The sequence below is a fragment of the Gracilinanus agilis genome, chromosome X (genome assembly GCF_016433145.1).
Source record: "Gracilinanus agilis isolate LMUSP501 chromosome X, AgileGrace, whole genome shotgun sequence".
NCBI classification, from domain to species: Eukaryota; Metazoa; Chordata; class Mammalia; order Didelphimorphia; family Didelphidae; genus Gracilinanus; species Gracilinanus agilis.
In genome coordinates, this window is record NC_058136.1 from 3,028,369 (window position 1) to 3,050,535 (window position 22,167).

At 40.8% G+C, this 22,167-nt stretch overlaps 1 protein-coding gene across 1 annotated transcript in view; it reads right to left on the minus strand.

The window, feature by feature from the left end:
* LOC123253463 (mitogen-activated protein kinase kinase kinase kinase 4-like) overlaps positions 1-22,167 on the minus strand; it is a 233,903-nt gene that overhangs the window by 93,448 nt on the left and 118,288 nt on the right. Inside the window, exons 5-8 of the mRNA XM_044682653.1 lie at positions 12,479-12,589; positions 11,194-11,284; positions 5,982-6,112; positions 3,629-3,683 (exon numbers count right to left, since the gene is read on the minus strand). Coding sequence (XP_044538588.1) covers positions 3,629-3,683; positions 5,982-6,112; positions 11,194-11,284; positions 12,479-12,589 — 388 coding nt within the window. The remainder of the gene's footprint in view (positions 1-3,628; positions 3,684-5,981; positions 6,113-11,193; positions 11,285-12,478; positions 12,590-22,167) is intronic.

Below are 22,167 nucleotides of genomic sequence, written 5' to 3' on the forward strand. Positions count from 1 at the left end.
TTGTGATCCCCAGTTTTCCCTCTCATGTGATCATCTACCTCAAGACTCCCTCCCTTCTTTTGCTTCTCACTTTGAATGCTCCTAACAAAGGCCTGTACCTCCTAACAAAGACCTGTGAGATCCATTCTCTCATGGCTCCACATTCTAGCTTACCAGATAGAACTATCATTCTGGAAAGCAATTCCCCATAAGGTGACACCTAAGTGGTACCATGAAGTCTGGCATTCAAATACTGGCTCAGATGTTTGCTGGCTGTGTGATCCTAGACAAGTCAATGAACCTCTGTCTGACTCAGAATAGTGCCTATCTCACAGGGTCACTGTGAAGATAGAATGATATATAAAAGTCTCTAAAGGGCTTAAAAGAGTCATGATGTAAATATTAGCAGCTATGATTATGATTATAGGCATTATGGTATGGTAGATAGAGAGTTAAGAATTCCAACATTCAAGTCTTGCCTCTGACACAAATTGGATGTATGACCCTGGTCAAGCCACTAAAAGAACCTATCTCAGTGTCTAGGTAAGCTTCCCAAGACTCTGAGTTGTAGAGAAGGTGCCAACCTGCACTTGCAGGAGGGCTTAGACCCAAGTAACCATTAGTTGGCCATACCAATGAAATCGCAAGTCCAATCATCATTATTATTAAGAATGTTAGCATTTTTGTTATTATACCTCAAGGAGTTACCTTCCTAGGGCTACCTGAATTTTAATAGCAAGATTGTTGGGAATAAAATCTCCAATCATTCTCTCTAGGTTACATTTACGGACAGCACAGAACCAGGCCAGTTAAGGTGATTGACCCTCTTGTTGGGAGTCCTGGTCCCTTGTGAAATGGGGCTTAGAATGGCATGGTTCTCTTCTTTCCTCTCCTTAGCCAAAGGCATGCCTGCCCTTTCTGAGGCTGAGGTCTGCTTGTCTCCACAGTGCAACTCCCTGTGGACGAGCAATGGCGTACCACAAAAACTCAACTCCAAGGGCAAAATCTGTGGCTTCTCTGGTTGCCATACTGAAGATGAGGCATTGAGGCAAAAGTCATGGGATAACCCCAGGCCAAGCAAGCAGGAAGCCACAAGAAATGCCAATGTGGACAAGGTTTCAGAAAAATTAGGGGCAGAAAACTGGCAGAGAATAGTTGTGAATCTTGAAGTAGCCCTGCTTCTTGAGCAAGTCAACACTCTGTCATCCAAAAAGAAGGACCAGCTGGTGGGCAATATTGGCTCTCTTGTCAAAATGCAGAGGAAGAAGGGGCTGGACTTCATCTAAGCTTGTTTCATAAACAAAAAGGAATCGAGCTGAGGAAGCAAAACAGCTAGCTTGCTAAACCAGGTTTCCCTGGGCTATAAAATTTGTGTGAGGGCCAACTTATTTCAATACAATTCAAGTCAATGAAGATTTATTTGGTGCTTATAGTGTGCTTTTATTTAATCCCTCACCTCCCATCTTAAAAACAATGCTGTGCATTGGTTCCAAGGCAGAAGAGTGTATAAAGGATAGGCAATGGGGGTTAAGTGACTTTGTCAGGGTCACACAGTTAGAAGTGTCTGAGGTCCAGATTTGAAGACAGTGCACTTTTTAACCACAGTAGAACCAAATGCAGTCCATCACAGAGACTGTCCCTAAGGACTTCTAGATAGCTATTCCTTAGACCACATATCTTTAGCTTATGAATCAATAAGGAGAAATAAACAAATAATCTCTCAGCCATAATTCTCTCTCCTCCCACTGAGACACCATCAAGTCCTGGAGGTCTACTAATCTTACCCCATGGAAATTGCCCTTTCATTGGCCCTGCAACACAGGCCTTTGAGAGGAGGGATGAAAAGATAATTCCAGCAGGCCTTATTTATCCAATATCCTAACTGGAGTGATTTAAAAGGAGGCAGGAACTCTCTCTAATCTCCTCCTCCCAGCCCCAAATCTCCCCCATTTATTTGTCACAGGTTGGTAACTTCTGTGAGTCTGGGAGCTGAATGCAGTTATAATGCACATGTTATCAGGGGTGTGTGATAATGAATTAAATCTGCCCTACCCATCTTTAGATTTAATCACCAAAGGTGAGAACATTCCCACTTAATTCACAAGTTGGGAGGTCTATGACCCAAGTGTGCTAGAGTGAGTGACCAAATCAGATTTTACTGACTGCCTCCTGGGCAGTAAGAGGAAGGCACAGGAAGTGACACAAAAGAAGCCCCTTTAAAAGAGAGTGACAACTTCCTGCAGCACTCTTCTTATTTGTGTCTTGGACCTGGAGGAAAGCTGAACCTGGGACCCTGAGACCTTGGTGAGACTGTTCATAAATCTTTCCCTTAGAACTACACATGGTGAGTTTAAAGACTAAATCTTCCTGGACTTCTCTAAAGGAACTTTTCTTTCAAAAGAGCCTCTGTGGCTGAAGCTTCTGCTTCATTCACCTCTGGGGCCCTCCGGTCCTCTGGCCTTGGGCTCAAGGCTGAGCCTCCTCTGACTGAGGACTAATTAGATCTGCCTGGGTTAAACTAGGGGGGCAAAGCAAATTACTTAGTGTGTTAGATTATTTATCCTATCCTCTCTCTGATTTTCTTATTTTCTCTTCCTCTTCTCATTTGTAAATAAACTTTCATAAAAGTCATTTTGACTTGAGGTTATTCTTTAATTGGGGATTGATAATTATTCAATTCCCTGGTGACCAAACCTTTTAATATTCACCCAACCGAAAGCCCTTTTTACCCCTTACAGGTGGGAACATAATAAGTTAGTTCTTAAACTTTTTGGGGCCTTGCACTCCTAGGGACCCCTTCTCAGATGCATGTGTTTGAAGGCAAAAAATAAAACACATGGGATAACAAAGAAAATTAAAAATTAAAAAAGAGCATTGACTCTGTATTACAAACCTTTGCATTAAATGGATAGCAGCCTTTAACCCCTAGAATTAGTTTTTCTGTGTTTCCAAGCCCAGAAAGTTCTATAGATGAACTACTAGGACTGACAGTGAGAAGGAAAAGTCCCACAACTCATTCACATTTCTGTAGCAGCTCTTTCTGGACAACTTCCCTAAGTGAACCTCATCCAGATGATCTTGATTCCATTCTACCTCTCCTTTTTCTCTCTTACTACCTCGAGATCAGAGTTTATATCTTATTTGTCATTGTAGCCCCAGCATCCAGTGTGAGGCCTCACGAACAGCTGGGAGTTGTTTGTTGTTTGGAAAAAGAGATGAGACAGAATGTGGGCTTCTTTTCTGGTCCTGCCTGAGATCCAGGCCATTTCAGAGAGCTCCCAGAAGCCAGGGATGCTGGTGGGGAGTTGCTGCAAGGACCACCTACTTACCGCTCAGGAGTGTAACTACGCTTAGTCAGTGTGGGCTCCTGGTCATTTGGGAATAGCCAAAACTATTAGCAGTGAAGCTGAACTGAGGGAACATTTAGTCAGCTTTCTAGAGATCAGAATAGAGGAAGACACACAGCTCTCAGTAGGAGTTTGTCTACAGACATCCTGATCTAGAGGAGCCTGAGGCATCCCAATGGCTCTATGTAATCCCTATCAGGCATTGGCTCACAGTGTAGAGTCTACAGGGCTACTAGCAGAAGCTCTATAGGGACATGTGAAATGTCTCATCCCATTCTGCCAAAGACCAAACAGTTACTCACGTGGTGCGCCCTCAGCCATTTCCATGGCAGTGATTCCAAGGGACCACAAGTCACTCTGGAAAAAGAAAGATGACAGACAAATTCAATATGGTGCTTTAGAAAGAGCACTGGCCTTGGAATGAGGAGGTCTGCCACAATCACCACCATAATCCCTGGTTGTTACTTCTTACTGCGCTGGAGTACCCTTGGGGCTTTGGCATGCCCATCCTTGTGATCCTCACCATCTGCTTTCAGGTGCTAAGATCAGGGGAACAGAGGTTAGAGATCAGAAGGACTTCCCAGGTTATCCAAGCAGAAGTGTCCAGAGCTTATTACTTGGAGCAGAGTAGTCAGCACTTGGGAATATTCTTTAGTGGAAGACTAATGAGCAGTGGCTTTTCACAATTGATCACCTCTCCATGAATATCAGATACAGTTGTAGTTTGCATCCCAGGTTGGCCCAGAGGACCTGGAATACGCCTGGGGTATGTTGTCTTAGCTATTGAAAGCTGAACTATTGGTAGCTGAACCTCCACCCCTAAAGTTTTTTAGTAAGAATGCATTTCAGTAGTAAGAAGGGTCCGATTTGTATTCAGGCCCAAGGGGTTTGGTTATTGAGGTGAACCACCATAGCTCAGGAGAGGTGATGAGGACATTGCTCTTGAGTGCTGGGTTTAGGGAAAGAAGTGTGTTTTAGAGTTCAGTAGGGGGTTCTCATCACTCACAACCACCTCTGCTTTACTCCCTTGTCTAGATCCAAGTCTCTACCTTCTGAGCCCCATCTCTGTAGTGGCCTTTTCCTGAAACTTGCATTCCCCTACTGCCATCTTCCCTGCTGACTCTTTCCCCTTTTCTTCAGAGTTGAGGTCTTTGGCTATGTTGTGGGAGGAAAACTGCCCTCTTTGGGCAAATGGTTTGCTCTTTCTCCTGGCATAACTGACCCATGCCATCCTTTGCATGGGATACTTGGCATCAGTAGTGATGCCGGGGGAGCCACCTGAGGCTGGATCCTGCTCCTGAGACTGGTCCCACTCTCTAGTAAGCTTTTTCTAGCCTGACCCTGGCATCCTCCCTCTTCCAGTGGCCTTGGCAGCAGTGGTGTTCCAAGTTCTCTGCCTCTCCACCCATGGAGATATGTGTTCTGAGATCTGAGATCCCTCCCTAGGCCTACCCTCCCTCCTGAATTTTTCTCAAGTGCTCAAATTCCTAACTATGGCTCTGATGAAGAACCAAGTTGTCTTTGCTACAGAGTATAGTCCCTAAGGCCCCCTCTGAATTCAGAATAATTTCCTCTTCAGAATGCATGGTGCAAAATGGCAGCCTGTAGTAGAATGGCCCCCATGCTAAGGCTTTTCTATCCCATCAAGTATAGGAGCATTAGTTTTGGTTTGGAAGAATTCTCAGAGAAGTTTTAGCTTTTTGCTACTAAGCCACCATCTTGGCTCAGCCCCCTCCTATAGGAACATTAGGTTTGAAGCTGCCCTCTCTCTATCACCCTATTGGGAAGGCCTAGCTAAGCTTGGCCTAGAGACACAGGATGAGAAGGGAGGGGTGGGGCTTCCTACATTCCAAAAAGAAAAAAATCCTAGTAGCCAGATTAACAAGACAAAGTCAGGTGAGTCTCCCCCATCTAGATAAGGTACATTATCCACAAAGTAAAGATAGGACTCTTTAGGTGGAATTAAAAGGAAGCTGTCTAAGAGACAGGAAAAGAAAGAAAAAGGGAAAACTCCAGAAGTACTTTCAGCAGGGATAAAAATAGCAGGAAGTCTTTTGAGTCTATTGAGACCACAATGGGAAAACCATTAAGTCTCTTCTCACTGAAGCTTCTAATATAGAAAAACCTGCTCAGAAAGACTATAAATACCTGCTCATTGAAAGGGGTCATTTTCAAAATGGAGGCTTGGGAAGAGAAATGCACACATCTTGGCTCAGAAAGTCCAGCACCCCTTTTTTCCATTCAATGCCAAATAGCAGAGGAAACAAAGCTGCCACCCACCATCCCAAAGAAATGCAGTCCAAATCAAAGCAGAATCAATTACCCTTCTGCCAACCAGCCTCTCAGTATCAATTTGGGAAGGTGCTTTGATTTGGGACCACATTCCCTAGTCCTCTGCACTCTAGGTGGCAGGTGAAGATTAGAAAAAAAGTGTGAGGGCACTGCGGGAATGGGCAGAGTGCAAAAGACTGCCAAAACCCAAGGCTGGACCAAACCACCTGCAAGCCATATTCTCTGCATCCCTGCTTTCAGAATTCACATTGTACAGTGGCATTGAGGAGAACATTTCAATCTTTCATCTCAGCCTTCTGAAAAGACCATTGCTTCCCAATACCCCTACTCACTAGATCCCACATTCCCAATCTTTTTACTCACTCTGTAATCGTAGGTCGAGTCAGGGTTTTCATCACACGCAATCACCTCTGGTGCCATCCAATATGGCGTCCCAATAAAGGTGTTTCTTCTGCCAGCAGTCCGGTCCAGCTGGGCACTCACTCCAAAATCCACTGCAAAAATTCCACACATGTACAAAGAATAAGTCAATGACAAGATGCTTGATAAGTTATTGCCTTCACTTGGAAAGCAGATACAAAAGCCACAATGGAGAACAGATTGAGACTCCAGCATGGGAAAGTCGAACACGGGGTTTGCTCCAGGAACACTGGGAAAGAGGCTTCTGCTGATGTTTACATTGGAAGGAGCCCCAGCTGTACTGTAATAAATCTATGGTTGGCTTGGCTGAATGCTTACCATGAATATTAAAACTAAACCCCATCAGTACACCCTGAATAGTGTTTGGGTTTGCCATTTTCCTGGAAGAAGGACAGAGATGGAAAAGAGCATCTGAAAAAACACAAAACGGGCTGGACTGGGAAGCTTCACCAATAATTTAAGAAAGTCTCGTCATGATGGGGAAGAAAAATGAGTATCACGGTTAGATTTAAAGGGAAGTCTTCCACAGCTAGGTTGAAGCAGAAGTAAATATTTACTGTGATGTCCACATCTTAGTTTTGGCTCGAAAAGTTAGTCGTGGGATGCTTTGGAAAGAGTGGCATTAGCAACTGTAGGATACATTCATCTGTGGGATACATTAGAAGGAGTTTGGCATGGTGGTCTTGGACACAGAGAAAACGTCTGGGCTTCTTGACTCAGAAAAAAGGCAGCCTTTTTTCTAAAGGTTGGGGAAAGAAGGAAAATTTTGAGGACTTTTTAGTTTTTTAGGCACATGAAAGTTGATGAAAAATTTTTCCCATCTGCACTAAGAACAGAGGGAAAGGACCCAAGAGGAAGTAGGAGGGATTGAGGTTTGTGCTTAGGGAGTCTTTGCCAAGCACAAGGATTATGGAATGTTGGAATGTTATCACTGGACATTGTAGAATGTCCTTTTCTAGAAGGTTTCAGAAATAGGTTAGATCAGGGTTCAGTAACCTCCTCCATAGCAGAATCAGACTCAGAGCTAGAAGGGAACCTTAAAAGTCATCTAGTCTAATAATATCCTTTCATTTTCCAGGTAACCAATCTGAGGCCCAGACACTTGTGGTCCACGCACCTATCTCCTTGTTGTAGAGTTGCCTTCTTTCAATTACTGTGAGATGACTTTGTCTGAGAGGGAAGCAAGACATTGATTGCCTGCTCCATCCCTGGGTTTTACTCACTTCTCAGCCCTCCTGGAGTATATGACTTCCTAGGGTAAGCTTCAGTTCGCTCATCTGTAATTCAATTACACTAGTGACATAAAGGAATGATACTGCTAGCAATTATGGAAAACCAAAACCATATGAAACGATCTCAGACAAAACCCACATTCTGCCAGCAATCTTGCTTTGCCAGAAAGAACAAAGCCGAGGAAGGAGGTGACGCTGTTATCATCAGTTTTTGCTAAGCCTTAGGGATCATCTGGAAAATCTTTGATTCTCCCTGGACAGTAGTTCTCTCTATGGAATTAACAGTTAATGCCCAACTTGGTAAAGTTGCTCCTGAGGGGGTGGCCAAAAAGTGGAACAAGCCTCAGGAATTAACTGGCAATTCCTGGGGACCAGGTGGGTTTCTAGAGCTGATCCTGCCCCTACAACACCTGTCCAGGGCAGGATCCACATGCCCAGACGACTGGTCAGGTCTCAAAAGAGAAGCAGTCAGTTTTACCTGATGACTCAGCTAGGTGGCCATCAATGTGCCTGTACCACTTTGCTATATTCTGAGTTAATATTGGGTTGTCACTCCAAAGTTAACTCTAATTCTGAATTTGGCCACTAGCTTTGGATTGAATGCTGAACCTCTTATTTCCTGGCCTTGCTCATAAAAACACAGAATTTTAGATTAGGGATGGATCTTGGAGGTCATCCAGTTCAACCTTACAATTCCATGGAGGAAATCTTGGGATTTTCAAATTGGTTAGAGACCTTAGAGATGATCTAATCCAACCTATTTATCTTGCTCATTTTTTCAGTTATTGAAACTGGGGAGTTGGTGTAACTAACACAAGGCAGGATGAATAACAATAGGCTATTCTGATTTTCGAACCTAGGTCTGCTAACTTCACAATCAGCCCTCTTGTTGCCGCCTCATTATTACATGTTTTTAGGTGGTTATCCAGGCTCTACTTGAACACTGACAGTAAGAGGGAACTCACTACCTCATTCCAGCAGAAAGGAATGGGTTGCCTTTTGAGGTAATGACCTGAAATCTCAATCTCTCTCTCTGAATCTTCCACCAATGGATCCTCATTGTGCCCACTGGGGCCAACCAGAATAATGCCAATACTTTTATTACTCTGGTGGCCCTTCAAATCCTTCTTTCTGGATGGCTACTATTTATCCCCTGTCTTCTCCAGGCTAAAAAAAATACTTTGAGGAATGAGGTATTTTACATCAGTAATTTTTTTCTTTAAAAAAATTTTTTTAAATACATTATTTTGATGAGAGGCAACATAGTGGATACAGAGCTGACCTTGGAGCCAGAAAGACTTAGGATCAAGTCCTGCCTCTGACCTATATTGGCTTTGTGACCCTGAGTAACTCACTTAAACTCACTCACAGGACCCTAGGTAAGTTACAGATAAGTATCAGCCTGCAATAACGAATATGGAGAGTTTCCTTACCTGGGAGTTCCCTACACTGATAAAAATCATAGGTCCAGTCCCTATCCCTATATCTATTTTATTGATGACCTTTGACTTTACATCATAAACATTCAGAGGTGTATTGGTAAATATTTAACTACTAGTTTTCCAGAAAACATTCACACACCTGTAAGTTTAATCTGCATTACTAACATTTTCTTCATAGCTTTTACAAGTCTGAACACTCAACAAAAAACAAAGCCTTGATTTGTAAAGTTCGCCAATTTCCAAATGGACATGCTCACCCCAAATATTTAACAATTGGCTTTTGGTTTTTTGAACTAATATTTGACAAAATAGGATCCCCTAAAAATATTGCTCCCCCCACAACCACCTTCTCTTTAGCCCACCCCATTCTAACTGCTGTGGTCTAAGAAATTAAGATAACCAATATTGTCAGAATTGTGTGTAAAATCTGAGTGAAACTCTGAAGAGGACCACATCAGGACCTCCCATACCAAACAGTGGACAGGGATTTGGTTTTGTTTTTTAACCAATTCACCTACCATGCCAGAGGCCCTTTTAGATACCCCAAGCTGTATTCCTGTTGTTTGAGGTTGCCAGAAATATGACCTCTGGATAAGTAGTGTCTCACTGTACATTCAAAATACAGGACTATACCCTCTAGTTTGTACTATTTGGGTTTGGAGGAATCTGGGTGACAGTCATAAATTTCCACACTGATTTTCTGAAGATTGTATCTTTCAGGAAGAGAGAATATTACATTTTCCTGGAATTACTTTTCAACCTGATACACATTTAAAGTCAATTATTTCAAGGACAAACATGCTTACAAACCTTCTGCTCCCTCTATAAGAACTCAATGGAGCATGTGCTCACAGGTAGTATAAAATGAATTTCTGGTGCTATTTGTTCAGTTTTTTAGGGGCAGACATCCCAAAGACTGTGTATGCGGATGGGGAAGCAGCTAGGTGAACACTTCCTAGCTATGTGAACCTGGGCAAGTCACTTAACCTCCACTGCATAGCCCTTACCTCTCTTCTGCCTTAGAACTAATACACAGTATTGATTCTAAGAGATGGTAAGGGTCTAAGAAAAAAAAGATTGTGAGTGATGGAAACCCATCATGGAGAAGCCCTGTAGTGATAGGACCTGAGAGCAGTGGCTGTTCTAACTTTTGTAGGCAATTAGCTAGAGTTAAATAAGGCTGCCTTAAAGGAGATAGGTCCCTTAAGATCTCCCATCCTCACCCCAGTCCTTCTGAATGGGCATTGATCAGCCTGCTGTGTCCTTGGGCAGGCCACTGGCCCTCTCGGAATCCCATTTCCTATTTGTTATTATTCCTAGGGTGACAGTAATACTTTTGCAGGCAGCCCAGCCTCTAAAGGGGCCAATGAGGATCCTATGAGACAAAAGCCATAAAAGAACCAGACAAATATGAGCTATTGGATTTGGGGTTACTGCTATAAGTCTGATAATGACTACTGCCCAAATATGACAACAAGGTTATGTGGCTAGCCATTACCAAAACATCTGGTTCAAGAGTCAAAAACCCCATCAATCAAATGTTTGGGTTGTTGGGCACATAGTGTGGTCCAGGGGAAATAGCACTGTGTCTGAGGCCACAGGACTTGGGTTCAAATTCTTATAGCTATGATGTCAGGCAAATCATAACATCCATGGGCTTCAGCCTCCTCCTATTTAAAATGAGACTAGGGGCCTCTGAGGGTCTTTCCCAGCTCTATGAGGACAGGTATTATTTCCTTTTTGTTCAGTACATAGTAGGCTCTTAATTTATACTTCTTGATGGACTGATTTGTCTAGATGACATCAATTTGTTGGGTTAGTCTTTTTTTTATTTAAATGTCTACCTTTCTTAGAATCAATACTGTGTTGGTTCCAAAGCAGAAGAGTGGTAAGGGCTAGGCAATGGGGGTTAAGTGACTTGCCCAGGGTTGCACAGCACAGAAAAAATCAATTCCCATTTACCTATCTATCACTTTATTTACAAAGCACTCCAGCATGGCTCCTCTTATTTAATCCTGGGAGTATAATGCAAACAGCATTTCTTAAAGAGATAAGGAAATTAAGGCTCAGAGAGGGAAAGTAACTTGCAAAGGAAAATTGGGCTTAGAGCTGAGAGTTTGGTCACATCTGAAAAGGACCTTAGTGACTATTTAGATGAGCCTTTCCATTTTAGAGATGAAGAAACTGAGGTCCAGGTAGATGAAGCAGATTTGTCTAAGATGACACAGCAAGCTAGTACTGGAGTTGGTATTTGAATCCAGGACATCAGACTCCAAAGCACAGGACTTTTTCCATTCTATTACATGACCTATTTTATAGACAAGTAAGATTCAGAAGAGGACTACCTCCCCTGCTAACTTTTCAACTGCCTGAAGAAGAAGTACATAAATCCAGTGCTTTATAGCTGTCTTCTACATACAATTGTTCTATGTATGGCCTTAAAAGACATCTACCTTTGCCAACTGCTACAAGGAGACTTACCCAGTTTTACTTCAGCATTTTCAGTCAAGAGGACATTTTGTCCTTTGATGTCCCGGTGAATTACATGGTGCATATGAAGATGGGAAAGGCCCTGCAGGAAAAGTATATTGTTGTCACCATTTACTCTTGAACCAGTTGACTTTAAAGAAGCAAACAGGGTAAAGTGACTTTCCCAGGGTCATCCAGCTATTAAGTAGCCAAGGCTACTCCTACCATTTCCTCTTTTAGAGACATTGGGCCCTGTGTTGAATCTTGTACAGAAAAAGCTCAGTAAGTATTTGCTAAACTGACTTGAACTCAGTTGGCCGCATCACTTGGGCAACTAACTCCTGATATGAGGCCAGAGCTTTTTGGTAAGAGAAATGATTGGACTGAATTCTTAGGTGACAAGTTTTCAGAAATATTTCTGTAAGCTTCTGAGAAAAGAAACCAAGGAAGACACTAAGGAAAGGCCAAAAAATCCCAAAGAAGTCTTTGTTTCCATGAACTATGGGGCCTCTGTTCTCTCTAAAAGGGAAAATATTAGCTGGCTTAATTGGCTCTCTAGGTAGCCCCTGGACTTTACCTCATTCAAGCCCACTTTCTAATATTTCTTGGTCAGTTTTTGAAGGCTAAGAAATGAGGAAAATATGGAAATTCACTTTCAAATGGCTTGAATTTGAATTGCCTTGATGGACTGGCTATTTCCTTCCCACCACTGAAGCTATCTGACCCAAGGTACTTGGGGTACTCTGAGTAATGATGATGGCATCTCTCCAGTACAAGTATAGCCAGGCCTAACTCCTGTTCTTGGTTCTTGGGTGCCCCCATTTGCCTAGATCCCAATTTGGGCCAAGTGGTACTGTGCTGAAAGCAGAATGGGGCACAGCTGTTTTGTACACTTATTTTTTTCAGATGGAGGGAATGAGATCACTGGCAGTCTATCTGCAAAAAGGTGTAGTGTCACAGTTTCCAACTTTTCTAAAAAAAACCCAGAGTGGCCTCTTAGGTCATCCTGTTCTATTCCCAGGACTCAGTTTTTAAGTTCACAGTCAACCTTACAATCTCCATCAAAGTTTTACAGAGGCAGGATCAGAGTCCCTTCTGCTTTGGTCTTTTGAACTTGGAGGAGCTTCATCTTTTTAGGTTGTCTTGGGATTCAATAGCCTCCTTCCTCCCTGCCTTCTCGTTCGACCCCATAATCTTTTTCCATTTGCAGTGGCTTTCCTCCTAGTCCCCCCAGCTCCATTACATGTTTGCATTTTTTCAAACCTGTCCCTAGGCTCCTTCAATAGCAAAGACTCACCCGTAGGACCTCCCGGCAGATGTATGAAATCCAGTCTTCTTTAAAGGAGTTACCTTTGGTCTTCTTCACTAAATCAGTCACAGAGCCTGCTCCACAGTACTCCATCACAAGCTGTAGGGAGGGAAGAACAAGGTCACATTGAGGCCAGAAACACTTCCCTGAACATCCCTGGAGAACATTCCATTCAGGGGTTGAACACATAGGGAAACAAAGTCAAAGGCACTCACCTTCCCTTAAGACTCCAGCACAGGCTGGAGGTTCCATAAGGAAAGCCATGCTCCTCATTCCTGAAGCAATGAAAAGCTTAGACGAATCCTGCCTCTTATTAAACTCTTATTAGCTATGTGACATTGGGCAGCAAAGTAGAGAGAGTGCATGGCCTGGAATCAGGAAGGCCTGAGATCATCTGGCCTCAGAAGCTTAACTAGCGCTGTGACCCTAAATAAGTCAGCTTAGCCTTAGTTTTCTCATCTAGAAAATGGAGATGATAAAAGCTCTAACCTCCCAGGGTTGTTGTGATGATCACATGAGATAATAATTGTAAAGCTCAGTGCTCCACACATAGTAAGCCCCTAGGAAATGTTCGCTATTCACTGGAGGGCTCTTCTTTGTCTAGGTCCCTCCCCCCCACCCCTGCAGAATTAGGAGAAAAGAGTAAAGACAGAAAGATTTACATTTTACATTATAAATTTATAATTTCCATTGATTTGCTGGAAGAGGAAATGCTATAAACCTGGAGCTAGGATCTAAAAATTGGATCATTCCAGTTTCTATAGAGCTGTGAAAGGCACAAAAGCTTTGCCTTACTACACTGCAGTCTCAAGCAAAACAAGACTAATCTCTCTTCCACCCTCTAGAGTAGGGAGAGAGTAATCTTATCTCCCTTAATCAAAAGCGATAATGTGTGGAAAGTATTTGTCAATCCTTAAAGCCCTATTTAAATGAGAGCTAATTATAGCCATTAAGTCTTCCCTTCTCTAGGCTATAAACATCTCTTCTTCCTTCAACCCCACTAACTTCACCATCTAGGTTGCCTTTCTCTGGGTGCCCTTTAGTTTCTCAATGTCCCATTTAAAAGTTGGTGCCCAGAACTAGACACGATACCCCAGATGGGTTTGACTGGGGCAATGCATGGCAGGGCAATCGGCTCCCTAGACCTAGATGCTCTTTGCCTCACTCAGTGAAGCCTAAGGTCACAGACCTTTAGTGTGTATTAGGGCAAATAAAACTTTGCCAGCTACAATGAAATCCCATGATATCTGTTAGTGTAATTTTTTTATCCAGCTAAGTACACAGTGGATAGAGAGATGGATGGAGAGTCAGGAAGACCCCAATTCAAATTCAACCTCGGACACTTAATAGCTGAGGGACCCTGGTCAAGTCACTTCACCTCCATCTGCCTCCTTATGGGTAAAATGGAGATCATAATAGCATCTACCTCCCAGGGTAGTTGTGGGGATCAAATGAAATAATTTGTTTTTAATTTTGTTTACTCAGAATAGTGCAAACAAATGCTTGTTGCTGGACTGATTTAGGACTTAAAATAACAAATGGGATCTTTTCTTTTAGTGAATAAATTGCTATTGCTGGCTAGAAAGTTATTAATTCTTTGGAGCAAAGATTCCATTGTCCTTCCCCCAAATGGTTGACCTATTTAGAAGATAAAGAAAACTCAGTGGGATACATTCATTATTTTCTGTTTAACTTACATACTTTCACTCATATCTTATATTCCTAAACTTCTGGAAAGCTCTTGTTTCCAAAATTATAATAATGCTCTGCTCAGTCTAAGTTAACCAAGTTGTTTTGTTTTTATTGTTTTAGTATTATAGCTGACATGTAATCATTGATTTCCTGAGATTTCAGAGAAAGGAGAGACGTCTGTTCCTATCCTTGCCATCCCATTTGGTCATCGCCTTATTGGGAATGAGAATATGGAAGCATTACTGATGCCCATCAGAAATAAGAACTTTTTGGAAAAAAAGTGAAATCTTGTAAAACATCTTTGCAACATCTGCTAATCTTAGGTTCTGAAACTTTCTCAAGACTTTGGGCATAACCACTGAATTCCCCACTACCTCATCTGGAACTGTGAGCCTCTCTCTGTATTGCCATATAGCTGGTGGAGAGTCATCCTTGGTGTTGCCATCCAATATGTAGTGCTGCAAATTTATATATATATATACCCCAGCCATTTTAGAAGTTATCACTTTATCTGCTTCCTTCCCTATTAAGCTTACTGGAGATCTTAGGCCTTTGTACTTCTCAGATAGCTGGTGAAAATCCTATTCCAAACAAATATCTAAATTGCATTCCATCTCACCTCCAGTTATCCAGATAAGTCTGTGGAATAAAAATAATATTCTTCAAAAAATTTAATTAGGACATGTAAATTCTGTGGTGTAAACTGTTTTTATCCCTTGGTTATGATGGTTAGCGTATTCAAAAATTATTCACTTAGAAGGTAATTATAGTGAAATGTAGGAAATAATATGGTTAAAGGAATCTGACTAATTCCCCTTTTCAATTATTTTCTGTGGACCCCCAAAATTAACTCTGACTCCCATGTAAAAAAGAAGTAGGGAACTATTTCAACATGACACACTATTGATTCATCCCACTATACTACTTAAACTGTTAATTGAGTCAACTAATTTCTTTGCTAATTCTCTGTGGTTTTCTAAGTAAACTATGTTATTTCTAAAAAGGGTAGTTTTGCCTCCTCTTTGCTGATGTTTATGCCTTTAATTTTTCTCTTCTCTTATTGCAATTTTGGAAGTGTGTCTAATAAGAACTAGCTAGTCAGGACCTAGAGAACATCTGGAGAAGATGAACTAAAAGGATAAAAGAGAAAAGAGAGGAGGGAGGAGAGTATTAGTGATAGAAGAAAGGCAAGAGAAAGAAATTAAAGGCATTGTCATCAGCAAAGAGTAGACAAAACTATTTCTATTTTCAGATAATGTAAAGGTTTCTTTAGAAAACCCTAAAGAATCATCAAGGTAATGAATTGAAAAATTTAATAGCAATTAATAACAACAGTAAAGTAACTGGATACAAAATTAAGCCCCTTCCCCTGATCATCAGCATTTCTATGTAGCAAAAATAAAATCCAGAAAGAAATAATAGAAAGAAAAACCCCACTGAAGTAATTACAAAAGGTATAAATTACCTGGGAGTCAGTCTATTAAGACATACCTAAGACATAGTAAGTACAATTATACTATACTCTTTAAAGAAATCAAGAATGACCTCAACTTCAATTACACTCACATACCACAATTTATCCAGTCATTCCACTAGTTAATAAATACCTTAGTTTTTTCCAGTTGTTCACTACTACAAAAAAGTGGTGCCATATACACTTTATGTATGAAACAAAGAATCTTACCTCTATCTTGGACCTCCTCAGTCTATTCTCAGTATATCTTCTAATTTTTCTTATAAAATCATAAATCTAGAGATTAAAAGGATCTCAGAGACCATCTGCAAAACTATGGCCTGGCTGCAGGCCAGATGGGGCCCCCTGAAATGTTCTATCCCTGGGCGACATTATTCCCAATCTAATGAATACAATGAGTAGGATACAATACAATGAAACTTCGAAAGAGTTGCCTTAGAAACAGACTGACAGATGAGCATTTCCTTTCCTTTGACCCCCTCTTTAAAAAGTTTGCCCATCACTGATCTAATCCAAACATTTAATTTTGTAGATGAGGAAACTGAGGCCCAGAGAGGTTTAGTGGCTTGAAAAAGCTCACACAAATAGTAAATATTAGAGGTGGGACTTGACTCCTACTTCTCTGACTCTAAAACAAGCGGTTTTTTTCCCACTATATCATCTCCATATTTCTTCGACATCAACTCTGATAATTATTCCCTCAAGTCCTTGGTCTAAATATACACAGATTCAGGAATGATTCTAACTTAAGGAATCATTTATTTCTTGTTACAATCAGTTTCATTTGGGGGGTGTCATCCAGTGTGAGATGTGTGCTCATGTACTCTAAATTTATGATATATAGACAGTAGGCCTCCCTGTAGTCTATGAGTTATTGTTTCTTTTGCTTCTGACTCTTGACCCATGTTTTTGAACAAATACTTCACTGTCCTTTCCTACGTCCAACTTTGAATTCAAGTTATCTTTTATTAAAGTGCATGTTGGCCTGATTTAAACTGCCTTAAATTCTTTATAAAAATTTCTCTGTCTCTCCATGTTCTATGACAAATGTCAACTCATTTTAAAATCCTTTTTATGGAGGTCTTTTTGTAAATGCTTATTATCAGCACTGCAATACATAATGACCAAATGTCCTCTGAAGTGGTATTCCTTGTCACTACCAAATGCTAGCTAAAGCAGACTCTGCCAACTTCATTATTTGTCTCTCCAAGGAGAATCTGTGATATATTCTTTCACTTAGCTTCAATTTCCTTTTTTCTTCTGGTTTCACTTATCTCAAAACTGTCAAGATGAATAGGATTCAGTTCCTCCAGCAGTATGTCTAATCATCAGCCACTGGATAAGGATGTAATACTTAAAAGAGTACTAACAGCTACATTCATATTTGTAAATCATCTAAAACTTTATGATTCTTAGAACCCTCTGTCCTCTTTTCTACCATGCTTGCTATCATTACTGTCAGAAGCAAAAGAACCACACCTGGAAGCCAGTTGGTATTTTCTTCTGCTTCATGAATACTTAGGAGTGGTGTATAATTATCCTAAAATCCAAGATTTAAAATCTTTTGGAGAAATTTCAGGAAAAGAAATTTGCTAACACCCCAAATCAAGAAAATAGATCTTTTTAGAGAAGGTGCCACAAAGATGCCTGCAGAAGCCACACACTGCATCAAAAGATCCAGAATGAACTTTGGGATATAATGAACTGAACTAAATGGAGTTGAACATACTTATTCTGAATGTAAACTCTTATGTCAAAGAGAATTGCCCCCTAATTGGCATTTTGTCAATGCATCTATCAATCATTTTTCATTTTCTTCTTTTATTTCCCTCTTATCTCTAACTATTGTAGCTTCCTCTTAGAAAGTACAATATTGTATGTAGTTTTAGCTAGAAGATCTTTAGAGGTAGAAGATAGTTATGTTTAAATGATCCATTGGGGACACTAGTCTCCCAAAGGATCACAGCAGGGATTGTTTAGAGGGAATTTCATCCTCTCCCCCTCCTGAATTGCTGACCCAGTTCATTCCATTTTTTATATGCCAGCACTGTGCCCAGGAATGTAAATAAAAGAGTGTGGGTGGACCCCACCTGGGGCTCTCTCTCTACTTCCCTAAGCAGGCAGATGAGACAGACAACAACAGACAACAATCCTGTAGGATGAGCTACATGTGGTCAGACTTAGAGTAAGAAAGAGTCTTTAAATCTATGATTATCTGCTTTTTCTATTCCAAGTGATTATTAATAATTTTATAGAAAATAAGTACTTGGATATATTATTTTTTATTTTAAACATTTATTAATATTTATATTTTAGAAAAGTTAACATGGTTACATGATTTATGCTCTTACTTTCCCCTTCACCCCCAGACCTCCCCCCTCCCCTGGCTGATATGCATTTCCACTGTTTTTTTTTTAATTTTTATTTTTTTTTTAAACCCTTGTACTTCGGTGTGTTGTCTCATAGGTGGAAGATTGGTAAGGGTGGGCAATGGGGGTCAAGTGACTTGCCCAGGGTCACACAGCTGGGAAGTGGCTGAGGCTGGGTTTGAACCTAGGACCTCCCGCCTGACTCTCACTCCACTGAGCTACCCAGCTGCCCCTCCACTGGTTTTAACATGTATCGTTAATCAAGACCTATTTCCAAATTGTTGATAGTTGCATTGGTGTGGTACTTTCGATCCCCAATCATGTCCTCATCAACCCATGTATTCAAGCAGTTGATTTTCTTCTGTGTTTCCTCTCCTGCTGTTCTTCCTCTGAATGTGGGTAGCGTTCTTTTCCATAAATCCCTCAGAATTGTCCTGGGTCATTGCATTGCTGCTAGTACAGAAGTTGGATATATTAATTTTAATCTAACAGTGGGAAACAGAATCATTCAGCCCAGGTTCTTGATGGTCTCAGACTTGAAGCTGCTTGCCAGTGAGATACCAACTTATTTACCCAGTGATGATATTGATGTACAAAGCACCAGACAAGGTGAGTCAAGATGCTATATAACAAGTGGACGTTTGCAGTTGGTGTCATGTGGAAGGAAGGACTCTAAATTTTTAACTGGGAGGAGGATATCATAGATATGCACTAATAGGAAAAGACTTGATTTCCTATATGCCATTGACCTGAGTCACATAGGCAATGAACAAACATTTTCTAGAAGGGCTATCATTTGAGATAGAGAACTGATCATGTGGTCAAAGTTAACAGGCTGCTAGAAGTATCTAAGCCATTCAGGAATTGTGAGAGCTGGGACTGTTGGGACATACAAAATTAGGAATGAAACAGTTGGAGGCCAGGTGTATAAGTGACATATTATACATCTCCCAGGGCAAACAGATGAAAATGGGACATAGAATAGTTACATTCACCAAACCTCACCAACTTCACAGATGCTACCTTCCCTTATTGTTATTTTACTTATATAGAGAGAGGAGGTGACCCTCAGTGAGACAAGATGATGAAAATGGTCTTTCCCCCTTCCTACACAGGTTGGCTATAAGTTCCATTTCTGTTCCTTACATGCTTTATATGCTTTGTCTCCAGGCAACTCTAAGATTTTAAGTTTCAGAACAGGTGCTGATTTTCACTGGTATGAGGAATTTCCTCTCTAGGAGTTCCTTATGCCAATGAAATCAGAGATCTGGTTCAAAAATATTTTTCCTTCCAATAATAATAGACTTTGTGGTACATTTTCTCTTTGTTCAGATGTTTGCTAGAAGCTTCATGCTTCTAGGATGCATGAAGAGCCTTATTAACCCTAAAGAGAGACTTAGAAAGGAATCAACTTTGGGTGTTCCCAAAGAGACTTCTGGGTCACGGTAAAAATGAGTCACATTTAGTGGCTCAGTCCTATTGTTTGAGAAAAAATTTGCCCAAGACTGATCCCTATCAGTTTGAGCATCTTCCAAGCTTGTCTATCCAACTTGCTCTCCTGCTAAGCCCTATTTCCCCCCTCCTCTGACACTTATGCACAACATAAAAGCATCTGGTACAAATGTCCTTTCTTCTACAGTGTCCCATTAGTCATTCATTAAGTCTGTATGCCTATTCCCATCTTGAGCCATATGAGAGATACAAGGGCAAAAGAAGGCACTTTGCTAGATAGAGTAGTGCTTAGAGTGTTGGGCCTAGAATCAGGAAAATCTGAGTTCAATTCCAGCCTAAGACACTTTCTATCTTTGGGACCCTAAGCCAATCATGTAACCTCTATTTGCCTCAATTTCTTCATGAAGAAAATGGGAATAATAATAATAGCATCTACCCCCCATCCAGGGTTGTTGGGATTTAGATAATATTTAGAAACTATTGGCACCATGGCATTTGCAAACTTGGCACCATGCCTGGCATATAGTAAACATTTAATAAATGCTCATTTCCTTCCATCCTTCTTTCTGCCATTGAAGCACCTATAGTCTAGCTGGGAAGAGGAAACTAATATTCATGAAACCTTTAAAGAACAATTAAGATAGAAATTATGTGACTGTAACTCTTAGTGTATCAGGCATTCGGAGAAGGAGGAAGCTGTGTGGGTAAGAAGAGAGGGAAATAGTTTTTGAGACATGGCATTTGAGCAGCTGAGCCTTGAAGGATAGGTAGAATTCAGATAAAATGAGAGGAAGAGGGACAAGCATTCATGATGGGAAAGGAAGAAGGAATATGGCACAAATAGACTACAGTGAGGATAACCATTTGACTAGAATAGAGGGAATAGTAGCATCTGTAGTGAAGGTAGGGCCAGATAAGAGAAAATCGGGCTAAGGAGCTGTGTCCTTAAGCTATTTGGTTTTTGTCTGACTCTTTCTGATGGAGAGAAAGGAGGTACATTCCTCCCCACAACCAAAGATTAGTAAACTCATTCTGGGCAAAAAGAATCAATTGCATTCCTGTGGGGCAAGTCCTTCCAAACAGGACTGTTGCCAAGGTGGGTCCATTTTAGGCCTTTAAACTCTTGATAGTGTCTCATTCAGAATTTATTTTCTTAATAAACCCAATTTCTCAGGGAATCTATTTTTGCCACCACTGAATTGACTGCATGGCTGGATAGTTTTTCATCCCAGGCATTAAATTCCCTAACTAGTGTCTTAACCAATGTGAAGGAGAATAGGGTTATATTAATCAACCTTTATTTTAATAGCAGATGTTATTTCAGATAAAGAGAAAGGCATATATTTATATTTAATTGCTCCTGCCATTAAACTACTTTGTCAATAAAAAAGCCTTAAACTTTTCAGAATAAAGCCAACTCTTGATTATTTATGCTAATGAAGGGGGACAGATGCATGGATAAACCACAAACAATGCCTAATCCAAAACCCATTCTTATTTGGCTTTGGAATAGTAAATTAATGCTTTCCAGCATATTTATTCTCTTAAATGTAGTTTGCACACACTTCAATTTTCAATGAACCTATGATCACATGAATGTGGCTATTCCATCTATCAATCTAGCTCACAACTCATCCAGTCTTTGCAACCTTGAAGATTCTTACTCATATCCTTCCAAAGATACTCTAGACAGGATCCAACCAACATGCTGGAACCCTTCTTCTAGGTCTTTTTACATTTTCTGGGTAGTGGTAGAATCTGTGGGCCTTCTATTTGTTAGCCCCCACTGAAGGTATGGATTGTGTTGGGAAGCTGCTTGGGATCAATTAAAAGCCCTGCACAATTTCCCAAATGCAATTGAGTCTGCTACCTTTTTTTCTCCTCTATTCTGGGTCCAACTCATTGTCTTTCTGCATTGACTATCCCAGATATAGGTATTAATGAACTAAGTCAAGAGATTGAATGGAGGGGGCAGCTGGGTGGCTCAGTGGATTGAGAGCCAGGCCTAGAGATAGGAGGTCCTAGGTTCAAATTTGACCTCAGACACTTCCTAGCTGTGTGACCCTGGGCAAGTCACTTAACCCCCATTGCCTAGCCCTTACCACTCTTCTGTCTTAGAACCAATTGATTCTAAGACAGAAGGTAAGGGTTTTTAAAAAAGAGACTAAATGGACTGGTCAGCCAATTACATGTCCTAGTAGGGACATCCTTTTTAGTTTCACCTTTAGTTTCTTCTGTATAGTCTATTGGGCTGATCTATTCAGAGTAATCCCAGATCTCATCTGGAGGTCCTTTGTCATTCTGGGATCTGATGTAATCAGCACAATACTTACACAAAGAAGAACATCCAGAGAACCTCACCAAGAATAACAGGGAATCATTCTGCTGTCTGTACCCTGCACAAGCCATATCATGACAATGGTAACACCCTTGGCAGAGATATGTCTCCTTGTTGTATACTTTACTTGACATTAATAATTACAGGCCATTGGGTCCATTTATCTCTGTGCCTGCATTTGTCAAGGAATCTAGTATGACCTTTGAATATGCATGAGTCTCCTCGATGGAGAAAAACCTTTAAGTTACTTTTTTTCTCTAGTGAATCAGATGCTTTTTTTTGGTAATTGACCACCAACAAATGCATTTTATAATTTTTTATAAAATGCAACAAATGCATTTTATAATTTTTT